This window comes from Cryptomeria japonica, chromosome 8, assembly GCF_030272615.1.
Source record: "Cryptomeria japonica chromosome 8, Sugi_1.0, whole genome shotgun sequence".
In the NCBI taxonomy this organism is placed as follows: Eukaryota; Viridiplantae; Streptophyta; class Pinopsida; order Cupressales; family Cupressaceae; genus Cryptomeria; species Cryptomeria japonica.
The window spans coordinates 250,161,222-250,186,495 of record NC_081412.1 but is presented as its reverse complement, the minus strand read 5'-3'; the positions used below and the strand labels follow the sequence as shown (position 1 = coordinate 250,186,495).

The 25,274-nt window shown below is 40.7% G+C and overlaps 1 protein-coding gene across 1 annotated transcript in view; it reads right to left on the bottom strand.

Moving 5' to 3' along the window:
• The window catches only part of LOC131060005 (uncharacterized), a 78,230-nt gene that overhangs the window by 14,806 nt on the left and 38,150 nt on the right, over window positions 1-25,274 (bottom strand). The window contains exons 2-4 of the mRNA XM_057993084.2: window positions 19,309-19,441; window positions 18,953-19,135; window positions 18,751-18,821 (exon numbers count right to left, since the gene is read on the bottom strand). Of these exons, the coding sequence (XP_057849067.1) occupies window positions 18,751-18,821; window positions 18,953-19,135; window positions 19,309-19,441 (387 nt within the window). The remainder of the gene's footprint in view (window positions 1-18,750; window positions 18,822-18,952; window positions 19,136-19,308; window positions 19,442-25,274) is intronic.

The following is a 25,274-nucleotide window of genomic DNA, read 5'->3' as shown; positions in this document are numbered from 1 at the left end:
GGCTGGCTGGGCAACTTGGTCATGACTCCAAACTAAGTATGATTGGGGGAATAAGACCCACACCACGCTCGTAAGACCTGGTGGGCTGGCATGGGTTGGCTGGGCAACCCCATCATAAACACACTTCCTATAACAATTTAACTATAATAGAATCATTCATAAAATGAAACAACTATTTAATATGCTGAATAATGTATTTACTCTAATAGTTTCTGTAGAATCTTTTATTTGTTTCTAGAATTATTCAATAGAAAAGCAATCTGTTTATTTTAGTTTACCAACTATTGAATTCATATCAGGGTATTAATAGGGAACATCACAGATGCACATAGTTTCTAATTGGTTTAAACCCTTCAGCTAGGCTACACAGGCCTTATATATTTTATTTTATTTTTTACTTTTGGTACTAACAAAATGTGACTGAACCCTTCTGTTAGGCTCAAGTAGACATTTAACAGTTTGAAAAGGAAAGATCATTCCAACCAGCGGAATTAAGACAAGCAAATTTTGCATACCCATAACATGGAATCCCTTCCTTTCTCATTTGGAAGACAGGTTATATATATAAAAGAATAATACAAGTCACAATATATATTTAGCACGACCTGCATACTGAAAATTGCCTTTAAATAACAAATTCTTCCTTAATATAACTCAGAATGAAGGAATGTACACTCCATTATTTTTTCTATTTAACATATTTGTTAGTAGCCTAAGTGGGTTAGGTTGTAGTATACAGAACATCAATATCCAACCTATAACACCAGAGCATAGTAACACATTAGCATGGAATCAATAACACACAATACAGTATACCACGATATATTCATGTAACACAGATTTCTATCATATTCCTCTCCAATCCAATGTGTCCAAAATGTGCTACGAGTTTACAATATAAAGAGTTCACGGTTGGTTAGGCCATCAACCGTCAGGCAACTAACTACCTGTAGATATAACTTAATACTATTGTTTTCTTTTAAAGCATTACAAAAGCCTTATTTACTAATTAACCGGCTTACATCATCCCCCCCCAAAACTTGTTCGTCTTCCAGACGAACACCACGGCAAAATAACAAAAACTATCTACTTAGAGGGACAAGAGGACGTCCCTGTTCCCGTAGGGGTCCGCTCTCGGAGGATCTTTAGATCCCTTTCAGCAATGAGTTGCTTCTCCCGAGCCTGAGTGCATCCATTCGGTCTTTCTCAAAGGCAGCCAACTCCTGTTCCTTTTCTAGTCGCGTGGTTCTCTCTTGAACCATTTCTTGCTCTAGAGCATTGATCCTTTCTTTCAGCTCACTCTCTCGCTATAGGGCTAAGGTGTGGTCGCCTTCCATTTTGCTCGCTTTCCAGGTCATCCCCTGGAGCTGTAAGAATGTAGTACGGAAAGTCCGTTCCATGGAAGTGAGGGCTCCCATTACTTCCTGATTATCTCCTGTATGCCCAGTAAGGATCTGTGGTACTCCCCATTCTGCTACTATCTCCGGAGTTTCCGTGTCGGGCCAACCTTGGTTCCTAATTTTCTCCGAGAACTCCCTCTCGCAGCCTTCTGTCATAAACGCCAGTAGTGCTTCCGTTGCTCTTACTATAGTAGGCACATCAGATGCTCGAGAATGATCTATCATCCTCTCCGTGGCTGTCCTCATTACTTCCAACTCCGAAAGAAAATGTTGCGTAGCTGGTTCCCACTCTTAGACCCCCTCTGCTGGTGAGGACGTACTGTGCCCTTTCCCAGTTTCTTCAATCCTGAGGCTCTCCTCCTGCTGGTCAGGCCCCAGCGATGGTGAAGGAGGTGGAACCTCTATGTCCATCTGGAATCTGGCGAGTAGGCTGTCTGTTTCGGTCTCCATGTCTGTTTCCTCGGTCCCCTTCCCTTTGTCTCCCTCTCGCTCTTCCCGATGTATTTCCTCTTCTGTATTTCCCACCTCCACGTTTGCGAGCGGATCGGTTATTGGTGCCACTACCAATGCGACAGCTCTAGCCGCTTCCACGCACCTGGGTGTGTTTATATGGAGAGTGTGGGCCCCCGCACTGTGTCTCCTCAAGTCTATTAACTGGGATGGGGTCCCTATGACCCCAGGTACCAAATGTGTTGTGGTGGGAATCTGTGCTGGTTTGAAAAGTAGCTTTTTCCTTACTCCCCATCCTGGTACGGCTGGTATGTCCCCCATACGGCTTTCTGTCTCTACCTTCCCCAGGCCTCCTACGTGCACTCCTTCTTGTTCCATGCCCATTGGCTCCAATGTTGGAAGTCCTGTCCTATCCTCCTTATCACCTTCTAGTCCATGGCTTTGCTCCATAGGGAATTCTCCTTCGTCTTCCTCTGATGAAGATGATATGTATGTTTCCTCTTCCCCTGTCTCTACCTCTTCCTCAAAGTTGTTATCTTCTCCTCCTCCATCTTCTATGCTCCCTGCTAGTTCTTGCCTTGCTTTCTTCCTCGGTGTTGTCTCTGTGGCTACTACTGTAAAAGTGTCCAGGTGTAGCCAATAATACATGGCTGGCTTGTAGGGCTCCACCCGACTTGAGGCCACAAAACCTCCTCTATTTTCCAACGCAATGCTTCCAAGAAGAGGGCAATGAGGTGATGGGGCACATATAGAGTTTTGTGTTTGAGGAGCATGGCTTCCTTTACCCAGCTGGAAAGGACTCGGCCCCAGTTGTATATTTTGCCATTACTCAGTCCATACATGAGGCGTAGCATCCATATTGCAACATCGGATGCTCGGCTTGCTGCTGTTAGCTTACTCTTCAGGATATCCATGACACATCTCCACTTTGGTGAGGTGAGGTAAGATTTTTTCAAGCCCCTTCTATTGCTATTCTGCCATAAACTGCCCCATTGCTCTTCTGTGAGTGTATCGCCGCAAATGTGTTCCAGCAGCCACTTCTTTTCTTCTGTAGGCATTCTTGCTGATGGTTTCATAGTTGAATTGCCGCTACTGGGGATTCCGAAAACCTTGTTGAATTCCTTGGGTGCATAAGAAATGACCACCGTCTGTCCCAAATAGTCAATTACTGATCTATGCTTGTCCTGCTCATACCCATGGACCATGGCACGCAATATAGGCTCAAATTCTTTTAGGTTGAAGATGGGCATAAAAATGATTTTATCAACCTCTGCTTTCTTCAGTGAACTCTTTAGGGGGTGGTCCTCCTCATTGTTTTCCCACCACCTCCTGCACTCGCTTCCAAGCACTCCTTCAAACGTGACACTCTCCATATTCACCTGTTCTGATGCCCTCTCCTGGCTTTTCTTGCTGGTTCTTGGCATGGCCATTGCTTGCTTGTTAGAGGTACTGGCCTTGTAATTTATGTCGTAACTTCCCGTTCTAGTGTTGCCATGACTCCCGTTCACCATCTCGTGCTTGTATGATGTTGTACCCGAGGGCTGTGAACGTGTACTCCATGGCTGTGGTGTTGTGTACTTTAGGTGCCGCGTACGCTGTGTACGCTATGATTTGCCGTGGTCTCGGAAGTCGCCCGGTTGAAACTCCACACGACGCCTAAGGTATACATTGTGGCTGTGGGCTACGCACGTGGGGAGCTGCATATGTCATAGCCTATTTACGCCACCCCTCCGGCTAGGTGTTGCACATGCTGGTGGTTGCGTGTGCCTCCACCAGCTGGGTGCTGTGTACGTGGCTGCTGGTGGTTGCGTATGCCTCCACTGGCTTGTTGCCGCGTACGTGGGTAGCTGCGTGTCTATCCGCCCGCGTACCCCTGCGTGACTCCGTGCCGCCTTCTCCCCCTTCACACTGCTGCTCCGTGTGCCACCGCATACGCTGTCCTTGCTCCACGCCACGACTCTCCCACACTCCGCGTACGTTGTGCCCTTGCTCCACGCACCGGCTTTCCCTTACTCCTCATACGCTCACTCTGCGTACGCTGCGTCCCTGCACACCACGGCTCTCCCTTACCCCGCGTACACCGCGTGTGCCCTTCGCGGCTCCGCGTCCTGCCTGCGTCCTTCTCCCGTTCCTTCCCCTGGTTGTGCGTACGATGGTGTGTACGCCCTATGCCTTCCCTTTGTCTTCTGCGGGGTTTCTCCTTGGAGCTTTCCTTGCGTTGTGGTTGTAAAAAGTTATGTGCCTTTTTGCCCGTGTCTCTTCTTTATTCTGTTGTTCCCATAGTAATAAAAAATTAATTTTATTCTTTCTGGCCTTTATTGTCTTTTTTTGACCTTCTCTTTTCATGTATAAAGTTTTGATTTGCGTTCTTTTTTTCTCTAGGCCATTCTTGTTTTTCCAATTTCTCTGAACCCTTGCTTCCAACTTTAGTGCCTTAGGGCCATCTGTCTTGGTCCCAGTCCAGTCATACCCCAGCATATTCGTGGCAACTGTTTCTCTCTCCTGGATAGTTTCTCTCTCTTGGTAGATTTTAAGTTTTGACCCATTTACTGGGTCTCTAATTGGGCTGCCATCTATGGTAGATAATTTTATGGCTCCGTTTGCCCCTACTCTCTCTATTTTGTAGGGCCCTATCCAGCGTACCCTGAACTTCCCAGGTCGGAGTTCATTCCGGCCATTGTATTTGAGTACCAAGTGTCCCGGTGTAAATTTCATCTGTTTCAAGTGTTTGTCATGCCAGAACTTCCTTCTTCTTTGGGTTACTTTTGTTGCCCATTGTGCTAGTGTCCTACGTTCCTCCATCTAAAGTAATGTATTCAATTGCTCCCTTAAGCTCTCCTCGTCCCCCAACCGGTTCTGGACCGCTATTCTCAAACTCGGTACAGTGTACTCTACTAGCATCACAGCTTCTTGTCCATACATGAGCTGGAATGGGGTATGTCCGGTAGTGGCCTTGTAAGAAGTACGATAGGCCCACAGCACCGCACCCAACCTCTCCTCCCAGTCCTCTCATTCTACTCCACAAGTCTTGTATAGAATGGACACCAATACTTTGTTTGTTGACTCTGCTTGTCCATTCGCCCTTGGGTAGTACGGACTTGACAGTGTGTGAAAAATTCTGAATTCTATTGTCATAGTGCGTCTCACCTGGTTCACAAAATGTACGCCTCTATCACTGGTGACCTATATGGGTATTCCAAACCCAGTTATGATCTGTTCATTTAGGAACTTGGCTGTACTGAGTGCCGTATTGTCTGGAAGAGCTCTAGCCTCGGCCCATTTTGTAAGGTATTCTGTAGCCACGACTATGTACTGGCACCTGTGTGCTTTGCTTATCCTAAGTGGCCCTACGAAATCTAACCCCTATCTCTCAAACAACTCTTGTGGTTGGGATGGAAAAAGAGGCATAAAATCTCGTTTGAGTGGCTTACCCATTCCCACGCATCTGCATAAAGTGTAGGCCACCATAACCCTGCTAGTAATATTTTTCTTGCAGTAGCATCTGGGCCCATATGCCCTCCGGCTAGCCCTTCATGTGATTCTCTAAGAACCCCCGGAATTTCTTCATCTAAGACACACCTTCATAGTACACCAGCAGGGCCCATTTTATACAAAAGGTCGTGGATCAGTTGGAACGTTGTGCTTTTTAGTGCTAGCTTCCTTCTTTCACTTGGGGGCATCTCCTTTGGGAACGTTGCAGTGGTGAGGTATTGTCCTAGCTTCTCATACCAAGATGGTAAGACTGCTATTTGAAACAAGTGGCCATCCGGAAAATCCTCATTTACTCCTCCTTCTGCGCGTTCCCCTGATTTTATTCTTGACAGATGATCAGCCATTACATGGCTCTTTCCTGGTCGCACTACAATGTTGAAAGTAAATTCCTGTAGTAAGATCAGCCACCGACTTACTCTCCCTTGGATGACCGGTTTGTTGACCAAATACAAGAGGGCCTGGTGATCTACGAAGAAGGTAAAGGGCGTAGCTAGGAGGTAATGACGGAATTTTTACACTGCGTACACCATCCCCAAGGCTTCTCGTTTTGTGGTACTATAGTTTCTTTCTACTCTCGACAGTAGGCGGCTGGCAAAGTGTATAGGGTGGTCCAAGCCTATGGCTTCTGCCTGTGCTAGGGTGGCGCCAATGGCAAAGTTGGAGGCATCCACATGCACATGAAATTTATTATCCCAATTTGGGTATATCAGGATAGGTGCACTTACAAGTCTGGATTTGAGTTCCCTAAAGGCCTTTTCTTGCTCTTGGTGCCATACGAATGGCTCCCCCTTCCTTGTGAGTTTTTCCAGTGGAAGGGAGACCTCAGCAAATCCTTTGATAAACCGTCGATAGTATCCTACGTGGCCCAAGAAAGATTTCACTCCTGTGACATCTGTTGGGTTTTCCATTTCCATGATGACTCTTATCTTATCAGGGTCAGTCTTCAACCCTGCTTTGCAAACTATGTGGCCAAGTAACCTTCCTTGGGGAACGAGGAACCGACATTTCTTTGGATTGAGGGCAAGTCGTGCTCGACGACACCTTTCCATGCACTCCCCCAGTATTTGCAAGTGATTTTTCTTCTCGCTGTACACTGACCAATCGTCCAGAAATGCTTTAAAATTTCCAGTCGCCATTTTGTCGAAGATATGCAGTATGATCCTCTGGAATGTGGCTGGGGCGTTGCATAATCCGAATGGCATCAGGTTATATGCGTAAACTCCATCCTCCACAATAAAGGTGGTTTTCAGCCTATCCTCCTCGGCTATGCTGATCTGGTTGTAGCTCGAAAAGCCATCCATGAAGGAATAGATTTCGTGCCCCGCCACTTCTTCCAGTATACTATCAGTAAAAGGTATGGGAAACGGATCTTTCACGGTCATAGCATTTAAGCATCTAAAGTCTACGTAGATGCGGATCTGATTCCCCTCTTTTTTGAGCGAAATGACAATAGGCGAGACCCATTCACTGGTTTGCACCCGGAATATGATTCCGACTTCTAACATTTTTTCTATTTCCTCTTGTACCTTTGCCGCGTAATTTTTGTTCATGCGGTAAGGCGTTTCCTTACTGGCCTAGCCCCTGGTATTAATGGTATGCGATGTACGCATAGTTCTGGAGGTACTCCTTTCAAATCCTTATATGTCCATGCGAACACATCTTTGTACTCTAGAAATATTTTAAATGCTGTTGCTTTTAGTACGGGGTCCCAATCGTCCCCTACTAGTATTACTTTTGGGTCCTTTTCTTCTCCGAGGTTGGTTTGTTGTACCTTGGGTTCCACATATTGTATGATCTCATTTTCATTTTCTCCGAATTGGTGGGCTGGGGTCCCATCTACCCGGGCCTCCCCTTCTTGGTATTCGGCAAATTGTGGTGGGTAAGTATTGCCTTACTCGATCTCTAGGATCTCCAACACGTTGCACGAGTGGAAGATTTCATTATCTTCCATCTACCAGTGGAATAACCCATTGATAGAACTTGTTTCGTCCTCTGAGCAATTCCCCAGGCGGACGACTCCTTCATCAAGTTCCATCTCAGCATCCTCCCCTGGTGCGCCTTTCTCAGACCCAGAATCTGAAGCCACTTCTTGACTCACTACTTGGTTTCCTAGATCAATGGTATATTTCTTCCCTTCACTTTCGATTGAGAGAGTGTTTTTCTTCCAATTGTGGTCTGCTTTGGCCATGATGAGCCATCCTCTTCCCAAGAGTGCATCGTATCCCTTCCTTGCTAAGGATATAACCATAAAATCCAAAAAGAATTGTTGGGTTCCAATGGTTACCTTTTGGCCCATAAGTGTGCCCAGTGGTTTTATGCCATGTTGATCTGCTCCTACCAGGTGGAAGGCAGGTGGCCAAAGCGTCGGCTTCCCCAAGGTTTTCCATGTCTCCTGGGGTAGCACATTTACCACGGACCCTCCATCTACAATAGTGTTAGTAAGTCTGTAACCGAGAATCTCCATTTCTACTACGGCTGGTGTCCTGCCTACCCCTACTGTCATCAACATAGGGTCAGTGGTTCCTTCCATTTCCTCTCGGTGGCCCAACGTCTTTTCCTCCTTTCTGGTCTCCTCCACTTGGTTTATAGCTACCCGTAGTTGTGGTAGTGTCTGCAACAGATCCGCTACACGGACCGGCACGGTGGTTTGTAGCAGTTGGTTCATTATGGTAGCTTCAGAGTCGGCTCGTATGGCGTTGGTGGTTTTGTGGGGCACTGTCTTCCGTCGTCCCTCACTCATTTCCCTTTCTACTTCCTTTTGTGCCTCCTTTAGTCTTTCCTTTTCTATACCTGGTTCAAGGTACGTTAGTTTCCTTGTATGAGATCGGGTAATGGCCAATACTTCTGGTTCCGGCCGTACTACCTCCAGCATGTTCACGCCTTTCTGTCTTGGACATTCCGCATCTTCATGGTTGCCCAGCCCGCACCATTTGCAGAGTAGCCCTCCTCCTTGTCCAACACCACTCTGGCAATCACGTGCAAAATGGCCCCATTCGTTACATCGTCGACATTGTATCATCGGTCTACCTTTTGCATCATATTGGATGCATCCTCGTGGGGTATTATTATTGCTGTTGTTGTTACTCCCCCTCCGGCTGTTCCTATAGCCACCTGGTGATGCGTCTGAGTTTGTGTTCTTGGAGGGTGTAGTTGGTGGTGTTGGTTGTTCTTGAGTGTATAGTACCTAGGCACCCCTTGCCTTCAAGTTGTAGGGGCATTCCTTAATGGAATGTCCCAGCACTTGGCAGATGTCACAGAAAGCTTTCTTTGGACATTTGGTTTTTATGTGTCCCTCCAATTTGCACTCTGTGCACCAGAGGGTCCCTACCCTCCCTACTTTTTTCCTTCTGTGTCTGCATTTCCTGCATCATCCGTCTCATATCCTTACGGAGCGCTTATATCGTGCGTGACTCCTCCTCGCTTTCCTGATCACTACTATCTTCATCACTTGTACGCTTCTTGCCCTTCGATGTCTTGTTCTCACTCTCGATGTCCGTGGCTCTATTGTACGCATCCATGACCGTAGATGGAGGTACTACCTTCATCTTTTTCCGCAAGGATGGTTGCAATCCCTCGATGAACCATCGCTTCTTCAACCCATCAGCTGGCTTATTGTCCATTTTTCCAATCAACTCTTTTAGTCTGCGGTAGTAGGACCTTACCGTCTCATTCTTGCCCTATTTGGTGTTGTATATTTCTGCAACGATCTCGTCATCGTCCCGGAGTAGCCGAAACTCCTCCTCAAATGCTTTAGCAAGGTTTTTCCAGGTATCCTTTGAAGTGGTGGGTAGGTTTGTGTACCAGTCAATGGCAATTCCACGGAGGGTGGCCGGAAATGCTTTCAACCAGTTATCCTCATCATCCTTGCCATTGGCCTGCCATATGGTGACACAAGTCTTACAGTGGCAAGCGGGATCCTCCGATCCTAGTCCATTGAATCTGGGAAGTTTCTGTTTTTCGGGGTTATGTGCCATCTTTCCTGTACTCTCCAGTTTACTCTAGGAATTGTTGAGTGACTCGGTTGGGGCGGTTGTTTGCTCCCAATTCTCACTGCTTTCTATTGCCTGTGGGCTGTCGTGACTCCTATCCCACTCTTGTGTGTGTTGCCGAGAACCTTCCGCTAGGCTCCCCTTCTCTTCAACTATCCAATAGAGTTTCAGGCGCCTCTCAAGTTGCTCCTGGATGCACAGGGATCTCCTCACTATGTCTTCGTGGCTCCCCTCTTCTTCCTCTGGGGGTTGTCGGCTTCGATCTTTGTTGAGTGTATTTGGCATTAATTATTGGAACTACGGTGGTTTCGTCGCTGTGTGGAGTCTCGTTGTTCTTCTTCCCTTCTGTTCCTTTCTCTATACTGTTGAAGCACTTGCTGCCTACGTTGCTCCCTCTGTATGTTCTCTCATTCCTCTTCACATTCCATGAGTACACGTGCCAATAACCGAGGAAGACTACCCAGGAGATCATGTACTGCCTGGTTCACGTTGAGTTCCACCCGTACCATATCAGCCGAGACCGCGCTTAGTTCCGCTTCTTGCTGTACGTACCGGTCCACGGAAATGTCCCACGCGTGAATCGGGTCTTGTGTCAACTGATCCTCCTTGGTTACTTCGGTGTTATCCTCTACATCACTGTCTGTTACCCGGATGCTTTGGTCAAATGGATGACCCATTATGCTTCCATCCCACCAGCCTTCCCTCCAGAGACCTTTGGATTCGACTTAGGCAACGGCGCCAAAATGTTAGTAGCCTAAGTGGGTTAGGTTGTAGTATACAGAACATCAATATCCAGCTTATAACACCAGAGCATAGTAACACATTAGCATGGAATCAATAACACACAATACAGTATACCACGATATATTCATGTAACACAGATTTCTATCATATTCCTCTCCAATCCAATGTGTCCAAAATGTGCTACGAGTTTACAATATAAAGAGTTCGCAGTTGGTTAGGCCATCCACCGTCAGGCAACTAACTACCCGTAGATATAACTTAATACTATTGTTTTCTTTTAAAGCATTACAAAAGCCTTATTTACTAATTAACCGGCTTACAATATTCTTTCTTGTTGAAAATAAATAGCCAGTTCGGATTATACTTGATTAAATTTTAATGTTGCCTAGTGGCAATTAATATTTAAATAACTTAAAGCAATTACAGTAATGTAACTTGTAATCATATGAGACTGGTCCTATTTGGGTGTAACGTGCTAAGGCAACATTTAACTTGTGATGACATGATAGGTCAAGACCTATTCATGTAACTTGTAATTCGAATTTATTGTATTTTGGCACCAAGTTCATTATAGCCGACTAAGGCAAATAAGTTACTTGTATCTCCTATATAAATAAAGCGATGTAATCCATCCTATACACCATTTTCATGCATTCATCCAATTCAGCGATCTGATCTGCAAGCAATTCAAGACACAGCGAATATACATTGAAGGCCTGCCATTATACTCTGGGCCCCTGGGGTCAGTGAACTCATTTTGGAAAATAGCAAATTCATTCTAGCTTTATCCTAGTGAAGACTTCTTCAGGGGTTTTGTCTTCAATGTGGGAATGAGGACATCTATTTTGTATGTAAACAGTAGTGTTGGAGGCTTCTGCCCAAAGGTGAGTTTCTAAGTTCTGATCAAGGAGCATGGTTTTGACTGCTTCTACAATGGTTCTATTTTTCCTTTCAGCAACCCTATTTTGTTGGGGTTTGTAAGGAACAGTGAACTGCCATTATGCTCGTGACATGATGTATCACATAACACGTGATACAGAAATATATCACATCATCTCGTGATATAGAGATATCACATAGCACGTGATATCAGCATCGCATAACACGCGATACCTTGGATATAAAATAATTTTAGAATATTGAATTCTCTTATATCTGTTGATACATGATAGCCTCGGTAAGATAAATGATTGAATGAGAGATGAATGAAGTCTCTCATTCAATCATCTATCTCATCGATAGACTATGATAGGACTTCAGTTATCATTCCTTCGTCTGATAATTATAATTACTCTTCGATATGTTATTTTCGTTTTATCTTATATCAATAATAGTATGCATGATATACGATCTGGCTGTGATCGTATCCCTAAATTCATATATATAATCTTGCATATAAATCCCGATTAATAATCGGGTTCTTAACTAATGCACAGAATACCAATTGTTATCGGGTTTATTGTTAACTGCATGCATACCGATTGTTATCGGGTTTATTGACCATTGCATACACACCGATTGGTATCGGGTTTATTGACCACTGCATACACACCGATTGGTATCGGGTTTATTGTTAAATTGCATACCCACCGATTAGTATCGGTTAATTCAATCATGGCTTGAAGAGGCACGATCAAGTAATATCTTGACCGGTCAAGGTATTGCTTGATCACCTTCATTTGCATATATATATTGATCGGTGAAATGTGGGAAGAACATCGAAATTAATAAATGCTCCTTCTCCATCTGCAATATACCATACAATAATCAGATGTTATTATATTGTGAATTAACATATACTTGAAAGGAAAATAACCTTGAATGTAACTTGCACCTTGAAATGAAAATTGAAATACATTTACATGGTATCAGAGCTATAGTTAAATCGAACCTGAGGCTATTCAAATTTGTGGAAAATTCAAGACAAGCATATATTCAACATCACATTTCTCCAAATGGCTAGCACTATCAGATTCGAAGATAGACTTGGAGGAGGTGATGACTTCTCAGCATGGAAGTTCAGAATTAAGATGATTCTAAGAGAAAATAAAGTTGAATCATTTGTAAAAACTGAAACTACAGAAATTGAGACAGTAACATTTGACAACTCCTTGGAGGTACTCAGGAATAAGTATAAAGGCAGAAGAGCCCATCATAGCAATTGAATAGATGACATGATAAAGTTGCAACAAAAAGTGGAGAAACTTATTCTCCTACTTTTGAACATAGTAGCAATACAATTAGTCCTCATACCAGGGAGATGTTTTTCTCAATGAATACAGTTAAAAATCAGCACTAAATGTTGAATATAACAATCAAAGATTTGAACAAGATATGCCTGTGGTGTCTAGCAATATCCAAGAAACATTTGACAAGATCTCAAGCCTTGAAAAAATGGAGCCATTGGCATATGAGATTGGTTTACAAAGTAGCTATGTGGATGGGCATGGAATTGTGAAGGATGTTTCACTTGGTCTCGTTCCATTAATAATCGTTGTTTCAAGAATTTGGGTTACAAGTGGCAGTGCTGTTACAAATCTTTCAAAAATTCACAAGTCAGCCATTGAAGGCAAACACTTTGATTGCCCATTGGAGTACACCTCAAAAAATAAGGAAAACGGTACTGACAAAAATCTGTTGCACCAGTTTGACACCGTGTCATTACAAAGCAAGCATTCAAGAAAGGAACATACTGCAAAAAAAAGATACAATAGAATCCAAGACATGCTCTTTGGAAAGGAGGCAAGTGATAGTTGACAAAGATTCCGAGGACAGATCAGCTAGGTACATTATCCCAAGCAAGTCACTAAAAATTGAGCTAATACACACATCATCTGATCACTCTTTATGGAAAATAGTGCAGAGCTCGCTTCTGAAGTCCGAAATGATAGCTATTGTAAGGTGTTTTGGGATCCCGGTCATGCTAATTGTGCCACACATACCAGAAACTTAAAATCCAAGATATTATGAGAAACTTTAAGGCACAAAAAGTGATCCTCCAAAGACATCAGAAATTATTGTTATTGCTGCTCACCAGACAAGTGATGGTAATGCATCTTTATGCCCGTACTCTTTACTTTCTGGAAACAATATGGATTTCTCAGTGAGAGACATGCCACCTGAAATAAAAGAGCACACAGTTTTTTATTCCAATACTTGTCAAAGAACTTTTCCTGTTTCAAAACTAGGATTGTCAATTGAATGTATAGTTTCAGCTTCTGTACTGGTTGCACGTCATGAAAAGGTCATTAATTTTGCATGTGGCATCCCTCAAGTCAGATTTTTAGGATTTGATTTCAGGAGCTACTCTTTAAGCTGATGGTTCACCACCACTCCAGGATATAAAAAAAGTCACAAAGAGATCTTTATCAAATAAAATGAAATTCTCGATGTGGAATATTTATTATAATGCATCCTTCATGTTTCCAAAACGAGTTCACATTCAGATGGATTTTGCTGCTACTGTTTTGATAAATGATGCAGAAAACATGACCTTGGACCCAATGATCCTGGGTTTGAGATTTACAGGGATGTGATTGCAGATGGTGAAATCCTTTGCAAACACTGTATAGTCATCCATTTATACTGCTATGCAGAACAACTTGACAAAGACAGAGATGGAATAATTCAAAATGAATGTTTTTCAAATCAAACATAAGATGCATGGTCTGTATCTGGAGTCAGCGTCTATTATGGCAAGCTTTTCTCAATAGCAGTTCAGGTAGGAATGTAAGATAAGTTGATGACCAAACTTCTTATCACAACAGCTTGAAATTCTTCCTTGGCCAGCAGATTTCAATGATCAGCAACAAAAGTGATCTCTTGAAAGAACATGTTTTGCTACCAAAGCAGATTCGATATGGCAATTCAGTAAGTTCAAATATTTTCCTGCAAAGGGCATTCATGAGCACTTGCACATTCTGATTTGACATGGAAGACGGTTTTCTGTAAGAAAGCATTCTTTTACAGCAAATGCTATTGCTCTGAAATTTGAGGAGACTTCAATGAAAAGAAATCTTGAAGAAGATTTTAAATTTAGGCATGCTGAATGCGGATCCATCATTGGCTTAACATAAAGCCCATTTGCAGTACAGATATACAAAGTATTTACAACAAGAAAGAAATGAGAAGCGATAAGGAAGCCTTGACGAATTTTCTCAAGGTTATTTGAAATATGGATTCAATCGAAGAAGGAAATGATATTGTAATTAAGGAATGGGCACCTGCTACTAAGGAAACTGAGCTTATTGGAGATATTTATAGCTGGAATAAATCTAATTACCAAATGGAAAGGGATTAGTTTGGCATTGGGTGAGTTCCAGATAAAGATGGGCAGGCTGCTATCCCACATGGGTCAAGGATGAAATTTCAAATGCAAACTGCTGATGGATATGGGTTGATAGGATACAGGCCAGGACCAGGTATGACACTGTGGACTAGCAGCTTTGGTGCAGCATACGATGGAGTCTATTGGGATCCACCACCTTCTAAGAGGCATGAGTTCAAATATAGTCAAACACCAAGGCTTGATGCTCCACGTATTTATGAGGCTGTTGCAGGAACGAGTGGTCCAGTACCATGTGTGGCATCATATTGGAATTTGCAGAAAATGCACCACCTCACATTAAAGAAAACCATAACACAATTCAGTTGATGGTTGGCATGGAGCATTTGTACTCATTTGGATATTATGTCACAAGACTTTTTGCTGTGAGTAATATATCAGGAACACCAGAGGACCTGAAAATTTTGATCAATAAAAGCACAGGTCACAGGGAAAGTAGAGTACTAAGATGATTTAAAACTTGGAGATGTATCGCATGCAGTTTCCATCATTTCAAAAATAGCAAATTGAACTATCATGGACACCGACCCTTCAGAATCTCTTTCCATGAAAGGAGTTGTCACTTTCCTCTCTGCCAATATAATTGCTGCAGATTGCTATTGTAATCCAGTTAGTGATTATGAGCTGGTTTTTCAATCTAAAAGAGTTCATTACCATGGACAAGCTGTGGGGTTGGTTCTGGCAAAGACAAAGCCCATTGCAGATGTAGCTGCAAAACTTGTGCATGTTGTTTATAGTTATACAGATGTAATGAAGCCGATACTCACAATTGAAGATACTATAAAAGCTATGTTCCACAGCGTTTCAGGGACAAGAACAGGGACGGGGACGGGGGGGTGGCAGGGGATGCATTTCCGTGACATCTCTAGCACAACTGGATCATCCAATGGTAGCCTGACCAGTCCTGGTTGTTGGGTTAGTGTTTTGTTTGGTTTTAACTCTTTATGTCATTTTAGGGTTCCTTTGTGGTTTAGAGGTCCTTGTGGGCACCCCACAGACCAATAGAAGCAAAGAAAAAGAAAAAAAAATTAAAAAAGCTATTTTTTTTGTTTTGTGAGCCTGGAATCATTCCCAGCCACAGGGTACGGCTAGCCATTTTGGGAACAGGGGGACACCAAGGGGATGTCCCCTTGCCATCTCAAGGATGGCGAAACGCCCCCAAGCGGCTAAGGACATTTCCTGGCATTTCTTGAGAGTTTTGGTCAAGCGGGGACGGCAAGGGGACGTCCTTTTGGCATCCCCCCGTCCCTGAAACGGCAGGGGACAGGGACGCTGAATTTTGAAGCAGGGGATGTGTCCCCATGTAACATAAAGAAAGCCAACTCGTTCTTTAACAGCAAAACTTTCGAATTCTAGAGAGGAAATGCAGATAATTCATTCAGACCTACTAAAGTTATTGTTGTAGGAGAGGTTAGCATAGGTTATTAAAACCATTTTCATTTGGAAACACAAAGGTCATTACGTATAACCAGTGAGGAGGGTTGTATGACTATTTACTCATCAACACAGGACCCTTCACAAGTACAATAATGTGTTGCAGTAGCCTTGAACAGACAACAATACAAGGTGAATGTATATCTAGCACATGTTGGAGGTGCTTCCAGTGCCAAGTTAAATAGAACGCCTCCCATTGCAATGGCATGTGACATGGCTGCTGATAAACTCCAAAAATGTGTTCTTTCTCTTGCTTGGCCTAAATACAAATATGCAGCTTGTTGGTGGACGGAGTCCATATTTGTGCAAGTACAAAATTGCTTCTCAAAAGAATGGTCAAATTACAACAATTCAGATCATAGTAATTAATGGCCAGGTAGCCCACTTTGATTCTGAGTATCCAGATTTGAGTTCAATCCCTCTATTTATTATGGGGTATATATGACTGCCAACTGGAAAGTATAAGGAATAATAGCGAAGACTAATTTGCCTGCATGTACCTACATTAGAGGATCACCATTTGTTCAGACAGAATCAGCTTAGCAGAGGAATTACAGCTGGAACCACCACACCTAAGGAAAGTTGTGATGAAGTTCAACATGCTTGAAATGTACCAGTTGAGAAACTTCACCCAGTTGAGACTTTCTTGAAAAAAACTAGTCCAAATAGTTTCTCCTAGATGGATTTAATTTTTCAAGCTCAAGTCCAATCAGTGGATTGTTTCTGCATAAATTTACTGGATTCCTGATTCAGGATGCTTCAAGATATCTCAGATATGGTGCAGCAGCAAGGACAAAGCTGACCCCCATTCAGAAACAACTACAATACTTCAAACAGATTTCATTTATGACTGTGGAAGAAGCTTGAAGCCGGTTGTGGATCATGGACAGATGGAAGGTGATTTTGTGCAAGGAGTTGAGTTCTTCATGATAAAGGAAGATGTTGTTGACAAGAATGGAAAACTTGTATCAATCCCAGATATCAATATCAACATAGGGGAGAAGAGATTAAAGAGCAGAAACAATAACCAAGTACTTGGCCCATTGGAGGAAACTACCCCCAAAGGCTGCTACTTGGCATGGGCCAAGGATATTTGAATATTCAACACTATGTTACTTGTGGGCAAGCAATTCCAGGAAGGCCAGATGTGTCATGTCCCCTTCTCTAATCTGTAGCTGAGTGAGTGGTTTCACAGCATAGGAGTAGAATTAGATAGGCTTGCGGTTACTTCCAGTTGGCAGTTACGAGTGTATGTGCTTGAAATAAAGCAGCTGTGCCTGACAGTTGAGTAAACAGTTTAGTGTGCTAAAAAGAGTTTGACCCCTTCAATCTGCCCAGTTAACAATCTTTAGTTCTGTCCCATTAATTACCAGTGATTAAGGGAGTCGAATGGCTAGTTAACCACCTGCAGGATAGACTGATCAGTTAACTGCCACCATTTAAGGGATAACTGCCTATGATTGTGAATCATAATAAACAGGGAGTATAAGGAAGCACTGTGGGACAAAGATCAGGACACTTATAAAATTAAAATCAAAAACTCAGTTTCAGGAAGGTGGCACTACAACAACAGCTTTGGTACATGGGACAGAAACGTTGGATGTATCATCTTATTCTCTTGCGAACTAAAACCCTCAGGAAACAATTAGTGGTGCAGAGCAATAGCAGAGTTGTATTAAGCATAGTTTGAAACTTGGTCTTGGAGAGTACTCAGCAAGCCCAAAACTTTTGACTCAGCAACTTAGAAAGTACAAAAATTTAAAATTTCTTCAAAAATCATAATTTTTTTGCAAAATTCAATTACAAAATATATTAAATTAAAAATTGACATCTCAAAAGAGAAAATGTATGGCTTAATAGCAAAAAAAAGTAAACGTGTGAAAAAAATGTTTTAATCAGCGCTTTACCCACATTGGCATTTTTACACACATTTTTCCTGTGTCTGTAAAAACTCATGCAGCCAAAAAAAAAAGAGTACTCAGCAACTAGGAGAGTACTTGCAGAGTTTGAAAACTATGGCTTAAGTGTTTGGGATCAATGGGCATTCAGTTTAGCATGATACAGAGGATCTAGGAGCATCAAGAGAGTCAGATGAGCATGATGGGTGCATCCAGTGAATAGTTATAGACTGGTGATTTCCATTTAAATATATATGTTTTCATAAAGATAATAAAAAAAAGAAAAAATACACCTTCTGTTAGAGTCTTTCTGGATTTGATTTCTGTATGACTGCATTTATTTTAGGCCCTTCATTTCTACAGTATCTCCTCAACACTATTGGCTTCCATCCCCAGCTTGAAAAAATGTATTATAATCATGTGCACACTTTAAGAGAATTGTAAGGAGATGTAAATCCTAATCTAATGCAACCAAGCAGCAGACATTGCTTATTCAATATCTGCAATAACTGAGTTATGCATCTAAGCTTCTGGCATACATCATACTACAAATTTCTCATTACCATAGTACATAGATTGACCTCAAATGAAAAGGAAAGACACTTCATCCATCTCAATTGTCCCTACAGAATTCCTATGAGATACCACTAGACTAACCCCCAGGCACTCAACATATTTTATAATGGCTGGTTAGATATGAAAACGTTATCTGTTCAAAACTGTATCATTTTCTCTTAAATCACATTCTTGTTGTCATGTAACTTACCTTCTTGAGTTAGATTATGCTAGAGATGCTTTTATCTCCAGTCTTGTTCACCAGTTGTTATTTAAGGACCGTAATAAACCTCCATTCTCTAATATATTTGTTATGGCTTCATCCAAATATTAAGCAATCTATCTCTTGCCAGTAAACGTCCTGGGAAGTTTTTATTTGATTTTTAGAAGAGACAATCCAAATTTCAACAATATTAGAATTATTGCCGAACATGATAACTTACCTGAGTAACCGTTGAGCTAGAACTTGATTCCAAGCCTGCATTATCTGTTAGCACTTCCCCCCTAGATTTATCTGCAGAAAAAACAAAGGGATGAGAATGATCTAGACCTATTTTACTTGAACTTCTACAAACAAGAATTACAGATAGGATAATTACATCTAGGCATCCATGCAAGCCTCTAAAAGATTTCAAAATAAGTTACCAGAAGAATGAGAAAGAGGGCGATGCCGCAATTGTGATGCAGATCTCTTCTGTCCGAAACCAACATCTACTTCATTCTCAACTTCCTTTTTATTCTCCCACTTGTGAAGAGTGAAGCAAGTTGGGTATTTCTCTCTTGATGTAGATATGTGTCCTTCGGCTTCCTCTGCTTCCGATTTCTCATCTACAACAATTGCACATTTCCACAGAATAAAGCAATCACAGAATTATTAATGTCAGATCTAGCAATAAATAATAGTCAAATGCAACCTCACACATCTCAGGCATGCCATGAAATTTCTTGAATATATCAGTTTAATGCAACTAAAAAGCAACCACTAGATTGAGAACTATTACATGTTGCAGCAAGACCATTTCTATAATCAAGAGATATCGATGTCTGTGCAGAACAAGGTTTTAAACTAAATAATGCTTCACTTATGCGTGATAAGCCCATTGAATACCGGGCACTTGCTATCTCCAACCATCCCTGCAGCCACATTATTTCATTAGGACATTTTCATAGCAGTGAAGCATAGGAATAATCAACGCAACTCAAACATGCCAGTGATGCAAAAAATAAGAATATACAACAAATACAAACTGAAAAGAGAATTGACACAAATGGAAGCTCAGAAAACACGCTATAAAAGACATAGGATTTGATTTCACAGGTCGTGTTCCATATGAAGTAAACATGCATAAATCTATATCCATAAATTATCTTATGTAATTCAGATTACATATTGCAGGAAATCAGAAGAAGCAAATGGATAGAAATCAATAAAGCCATTCACTGTGCATATACATTTAATAGTGAGCTTTATGATTATTTCCAAATTTAACCATTAGAGATCTCCAATAGAGAGTAAATAGGAGCAACAATAAATTTATGTAATTAACCAGATGGTTGACCTGATAGGAAAAGATGTGACTTCGTGATGAATCCTCACTTGTGATATATTAAACTATGTAAAAAGTAAAAGGAAATTGCTTCTGGTTGGTAATGCTGCTCAGTCTTTTGTTCGCAACCAGAATTGTTGAATCTAGCTAAATTTTACAGTTAACGTGCCATCTTTTAGAGTGGAAAGCGGCCCTTCAATTGGGAAGTGGAATCTATCTCCCTTGTATTCTATTTAAACCACTTTCCAAGGCCATCGAGGTTTTCAGACTTTACTCAATCTCAGATGTCAATCTGCCAGAAGTGTGCCCCAACAGGATTAAAATATGGCTCAGTTACAAAGAAAGCATTCCATCTTACTAGTGGACAACAGCATAACCAACAGCTATCATTTTTTTTAAGTTACAACATAGGTAATAATAAGAATAATAAGAATAACTATATTGATGTCCATGAGTGATCAAAAGTGGATCAATTGGAATTGAGAATACATCAGTTTAGAATTGAAAGTCCTAGGAAGAGAGCATCCTAAGGAAGCATGAATACATTAAAATGGAAAGAGATATTTTTGCTGATAGGAAACTTAGACTTAATCCATACAATATTCAGAACACTTGCCTTTCAATTCCATTTAAGTTTTTTGGTATTTTCCAACAATCATATGATCATGAATTGCAAATACATTTAAATCAACAGTCCACAGGACTTAAGTACCTTAAAAATAGAGCGATTACTTGGCCTAGCAGACCTGTAGCAGAAATTTATTGGAAAGAACAGTCTTCAATCCACTGAAATCATGTCTTTCACAGTCTCTGAAAGGCACCATAGGCACCAAACAGATCATGGAATCTTCACAATCAAGTTCTCAATCCTCCCAAGTGCTCAGATCAGTATTACAGCTCCTTTGACTCATAAATAACACAACATTAGGACTGAACATGCTCAGAAAATCTCTGCAACAGAGATCTCCAAGGGCACCAATAGGAAAACACCACACTTCCAACCAAAGTAAAGCTAACTGCAGTCATTCAGACCTTGCATCAGTTTCTTTCAATGCTAAACAATCATTTCCAGGGCACCAAAATATCCAAATCTGCCTGCTGTAGCTATCTGGGCGCTGTTATGCACAAGAGGCAATTAGTTAATAAATTATTTTGAATTAGGTCTACCCTCCAAACTGCTAATAACACCACCAGCAGGCTACTAGGCACCAAGATGCCTCAAATGAAGGTATTTGGCAACTTTAAACTGCAGAATTTAAGCCCTCAAAACACCCATGTGCCTCTAAAAATGGTGTACGGCCCTGTCCTTGGGGTGACTTGCATAGAAAATTCAGTTGGGGTCAAAAACTTGAAAATAACCTACTGATTCTTATCGCCCGGCCAAGAATTCCAATGCAACAATACCCAAAATGATTGATGACCTAATCTTGGAGATATGAACAAAAAGGTGGATCTAATGGTAGTTGGAAAATCTACGGCCAGCTCAGGGAAAGGCTCCAAAACTCTTGAAACTTGAACAACACTCAAAAAAACCATAAATAACACCAAAAACAAGAAACCCAAATCAAAATACCTTACATATCTTAATCTTCATCAAACTTTTATCACCAAACTTCGAGCAAACACTGAAAGCTCTGACTTAAAATCAACAACCAGCTAGGGTGGATCTTGCATCACCAAAACAAAGCTAACTAAAGAGGGTTTTTGTCCTCAACAATCCAGAGAACTCTCCAAGTTCATTTCAATAGCATCTTGTTATGTGTGCACAAGTAGAATGAGTGAATGAGAGCCCAAATCCCAAAATATAGACTTGGAGGGAGAAATTAGGGCAAATTGAAATATTCGATTATAATATTCCCTCGAAAAGGGCCCCCATATAACTTTTAAAAACAACTTATGTCTCCCAAAGCCTAAGCATCCCAATTGGAGAGACACCTTTCAAAATAGAAATTCACTTAAATTAAATGTTAAAAAGCCACCTTTGAAACACTTAAGTGAAAATATTAGAACAATTTCCATCACCTTATGGAAACTTGCCAAGGATCCAAAAACAAGGAATTGAACATGTCATAACCAACTAAAGCTAACAAATGATAACTGATGCCAACACGAGCACATACTATAAATAGCAGTGTTCTTCGAGAACCAAAGAGAACAAACCCAAAAAAAGCCCATAAAGATCGGTGCCATGCAACCACTTACAATAAATAGCAGTGTTCTCCCCGAGGACCAAAGAGAATAAACCAAAAAAAAAACCAAAAAGATCAATGCCATGCAACCACTTACTATAAATAGCAATGTTCTCCGGGGACCAAAGAGAACAAAACCACAAAAACCCAAAAAGATTGGTGCTATTCAAGCACTTACTAAAAGTAGCAACAACTATCAAAACCCAGTAAAAATGAGAATTGAGTTCACCAAGAACATTGGAACTCTCCCAACACATCAATAAACCTACAAAAACCCCTAGAAACTAGCTAATGCCTACAAAACAAGATGGCATAAAAGTGGGGACATTACACTAAAACCCATGGCAAAATAGTCAAAAAAAAGTAACTGTTACACCCCTCTCATGATACAATTACTATTCTCTTCTTGCACAATAATGTTGAGGTGAATGAATGTGTAGTTGTGTGGATATAGCAGTTAAATGCTTAATTGAGTTTACATTGCAATGAATAAATATATGACTCAAACAATTAAAAGTGTAGCTGATGTTTTGATATATGTTATGTCTGCAATGGTTTATGATTGATCTAGCTACATTTGTGAATTCAAGTGGATGTAGGAGACTTCACCACCCTCCAAGAGGAGTGGGAGAGCATCATTGGGGAGAGGGTTGCAGACGCGGAAACAGGTCAAGTTGCCATTAGAGCCAAGAGCACACTCCAGTAAGTTGAGTCAACCTTGGTCAAACCCTCAGAAGGGTTTTCCTTGTTCTCACCTGGTTGTGTCAGTTGACCATTAAGGTAACTTTAGTCATCAACCTTGATCTATGTTGGGAAGGGTAGACGGTGTCTTTAGTCTTATGTCTTTTGATTGGAAGCACTTTTGTAATACCACTCTTCTCAATTTCTAGGTTCCGTAATTTTTGGTTCAATCAGATGAACATATATATTTACGTGTAAAAATTACATATACATATACATATACATCTACATATACATCTACATCTACATATACATATACATATACACATACACACACCCTTTTGATTCCTTCTCTTTATATCTCTCAATGTGAGGAAGAGGTCACACCTCTTCATCATGTATGCCCTTTGGCAAGAGACACACCCTTTCACCATTAGCACCCTTTGAGAGAGTGCAACTCTTCATTATTTCTGCCCTTTGAAAGGGACACAACCCTTCATAATCAGATCTACACCTCTTATTTAAAGAGGATCTGCACTTATGATTTCCAAATTATCCCCCTCTCAAATGAGTTCCTCTTCTCCCTTTTATATCTCATTGTTGAGGGAGACACAACTTTTCCTTCCATGTCTTTTGACCATTTATTAACTTAATTAAATTTTTCTTAATTATATTTAATTATATTCTTTTATATTTTAATTTTATTATTATTATTTATTATTAAATTATATTTCAAAGTGGGGACATTACATCATAGACAGTAACCTAATCAGAACTAGATACTGCACAAAATTTATTTAGACAAATAGGACACATCTGCTAAGATAATGCAATTATGAAAAGTTGCACCCAATGACTAAGAAAGAGCATGTAGAGTGAGCAAGTTTACCACCTATGAAATGTGCATGCCACTCAAACATTTGCCACTTATTTGTTATTCCCTCTAAAGTCATGTCACATCTAATGATGTTGGGATATTGGGCCCACTTCAATGAACCTCCAAATTTAAACATAATTATAAAATGTTACACAAAGAGAAGTGACCAATAAACATGCCTCATGTTTATAAATAGAAAAAACCTACATCTAAGGTATGTATAGAATCTAGATATATTTATAATAGTGTTACAAGACTCACCCAAAATCACCAAGACTCAGAAATTCCCTAGGCGTACCTGGTGAGTTTCAAGGCACACCCAATGAGTCTAGACAAACTCGCTAGATCCAATGAAGTCCCTACGAGAAGACTCAACCGACAGAGTCAAAAAAGAAAGTGTAAAACAAAATGCAATGTCCCCTTTTGGGAAGACACTAAATCTTGCCCAATATACTTGTAGAATTATTGCAGGTTATCTATTTTCAGTCTGCTGTGGTAATTTGGACAGATTCAATTCGATGTTGTTTCCCTCTTTAAATGCACAAGTCTGCTGTTTATATCAATCTGTTCCGCTGCCTATACTCAGATATATATATGTGTGTGTGTTTGTTTGTGTGTGTGTGTGTGTGTGTGTGTGAGAATCCTTTCTATTCCATCAGGTCTGATTCTCTGGTTATTGATTTAATATTTCCTTTTCTTTTCTTTCGATGCCTGCTTTATTATTGTTTGCAGATTTGTATTTGTGTTCTGATCTCCTTGATAAATGTTCATATTATTCTTCCAGATTTTCTTATAATTCTGATTTAGGTTTGCTCCTAATTCTGCTTCTAATGCTTCAGATATTTAGTTCTATTCCATGGATCTTTTCCTTCTCAAATGAAAACTTCTCCACTTTATATCCTCCAATGTGAGGGAGAGTCACAACTCTTCATTATGGATGCCCTTTTGGCAAGAGACACACCCTTTCACCATTAGCACCCTTTGAAAGAGTGCAACTCTTCATTACTTCTGCCCTTTTGAAAGGGTCACAACCTTTCACAATCAGATCTGCACTTTTTATTTAAATCAGTTTTTCACTTGTGATTCCAAAATTATCCTCCTCAAATGAGGTTCTCTTCTCCCTTTTATATCTCATGTTTGAGGGAGACAACTTTTCATTTCATGTCTTTGACTATTCATTAACTTAATTAAAATTTAATTATATTCTTTTATATTTTAATTTTATTATTATTATTAAATTATATTTCAAAGTGAGGGCATTACACAAAACCAATAGAAAACATGAAACTTAATGACTTAAAATCAACTTTTACAATTTAAAAACTCTCACTCCATTTGCAAGCACAAGGAGAAGAAGAAAAATATCTTGGAGACAAAATTACTTTTCATAGAAGAGAAAAACAGCACACAAGTTGAGCAAGATATATTGATTGAATGCCATTTGGGCAAGTTTGTAGCAGCCCTAAGTGCATCAAGAGAATCCTACTGAGGATTTAGGAGTCCATTGTTTGATTTGGAGTAGCCCACCATCAATCTCAAGAAAACTTGGAGAGATAATTTTCTATTTTGAATCTTTTTTTGTTTTGTTTTGTTTTTTAAATTTGATTTATCTTCTACATTTTTATTTTCTTTCAAGAAAGACTCATAGAACAAACAAAAAAAACCTAGTAATC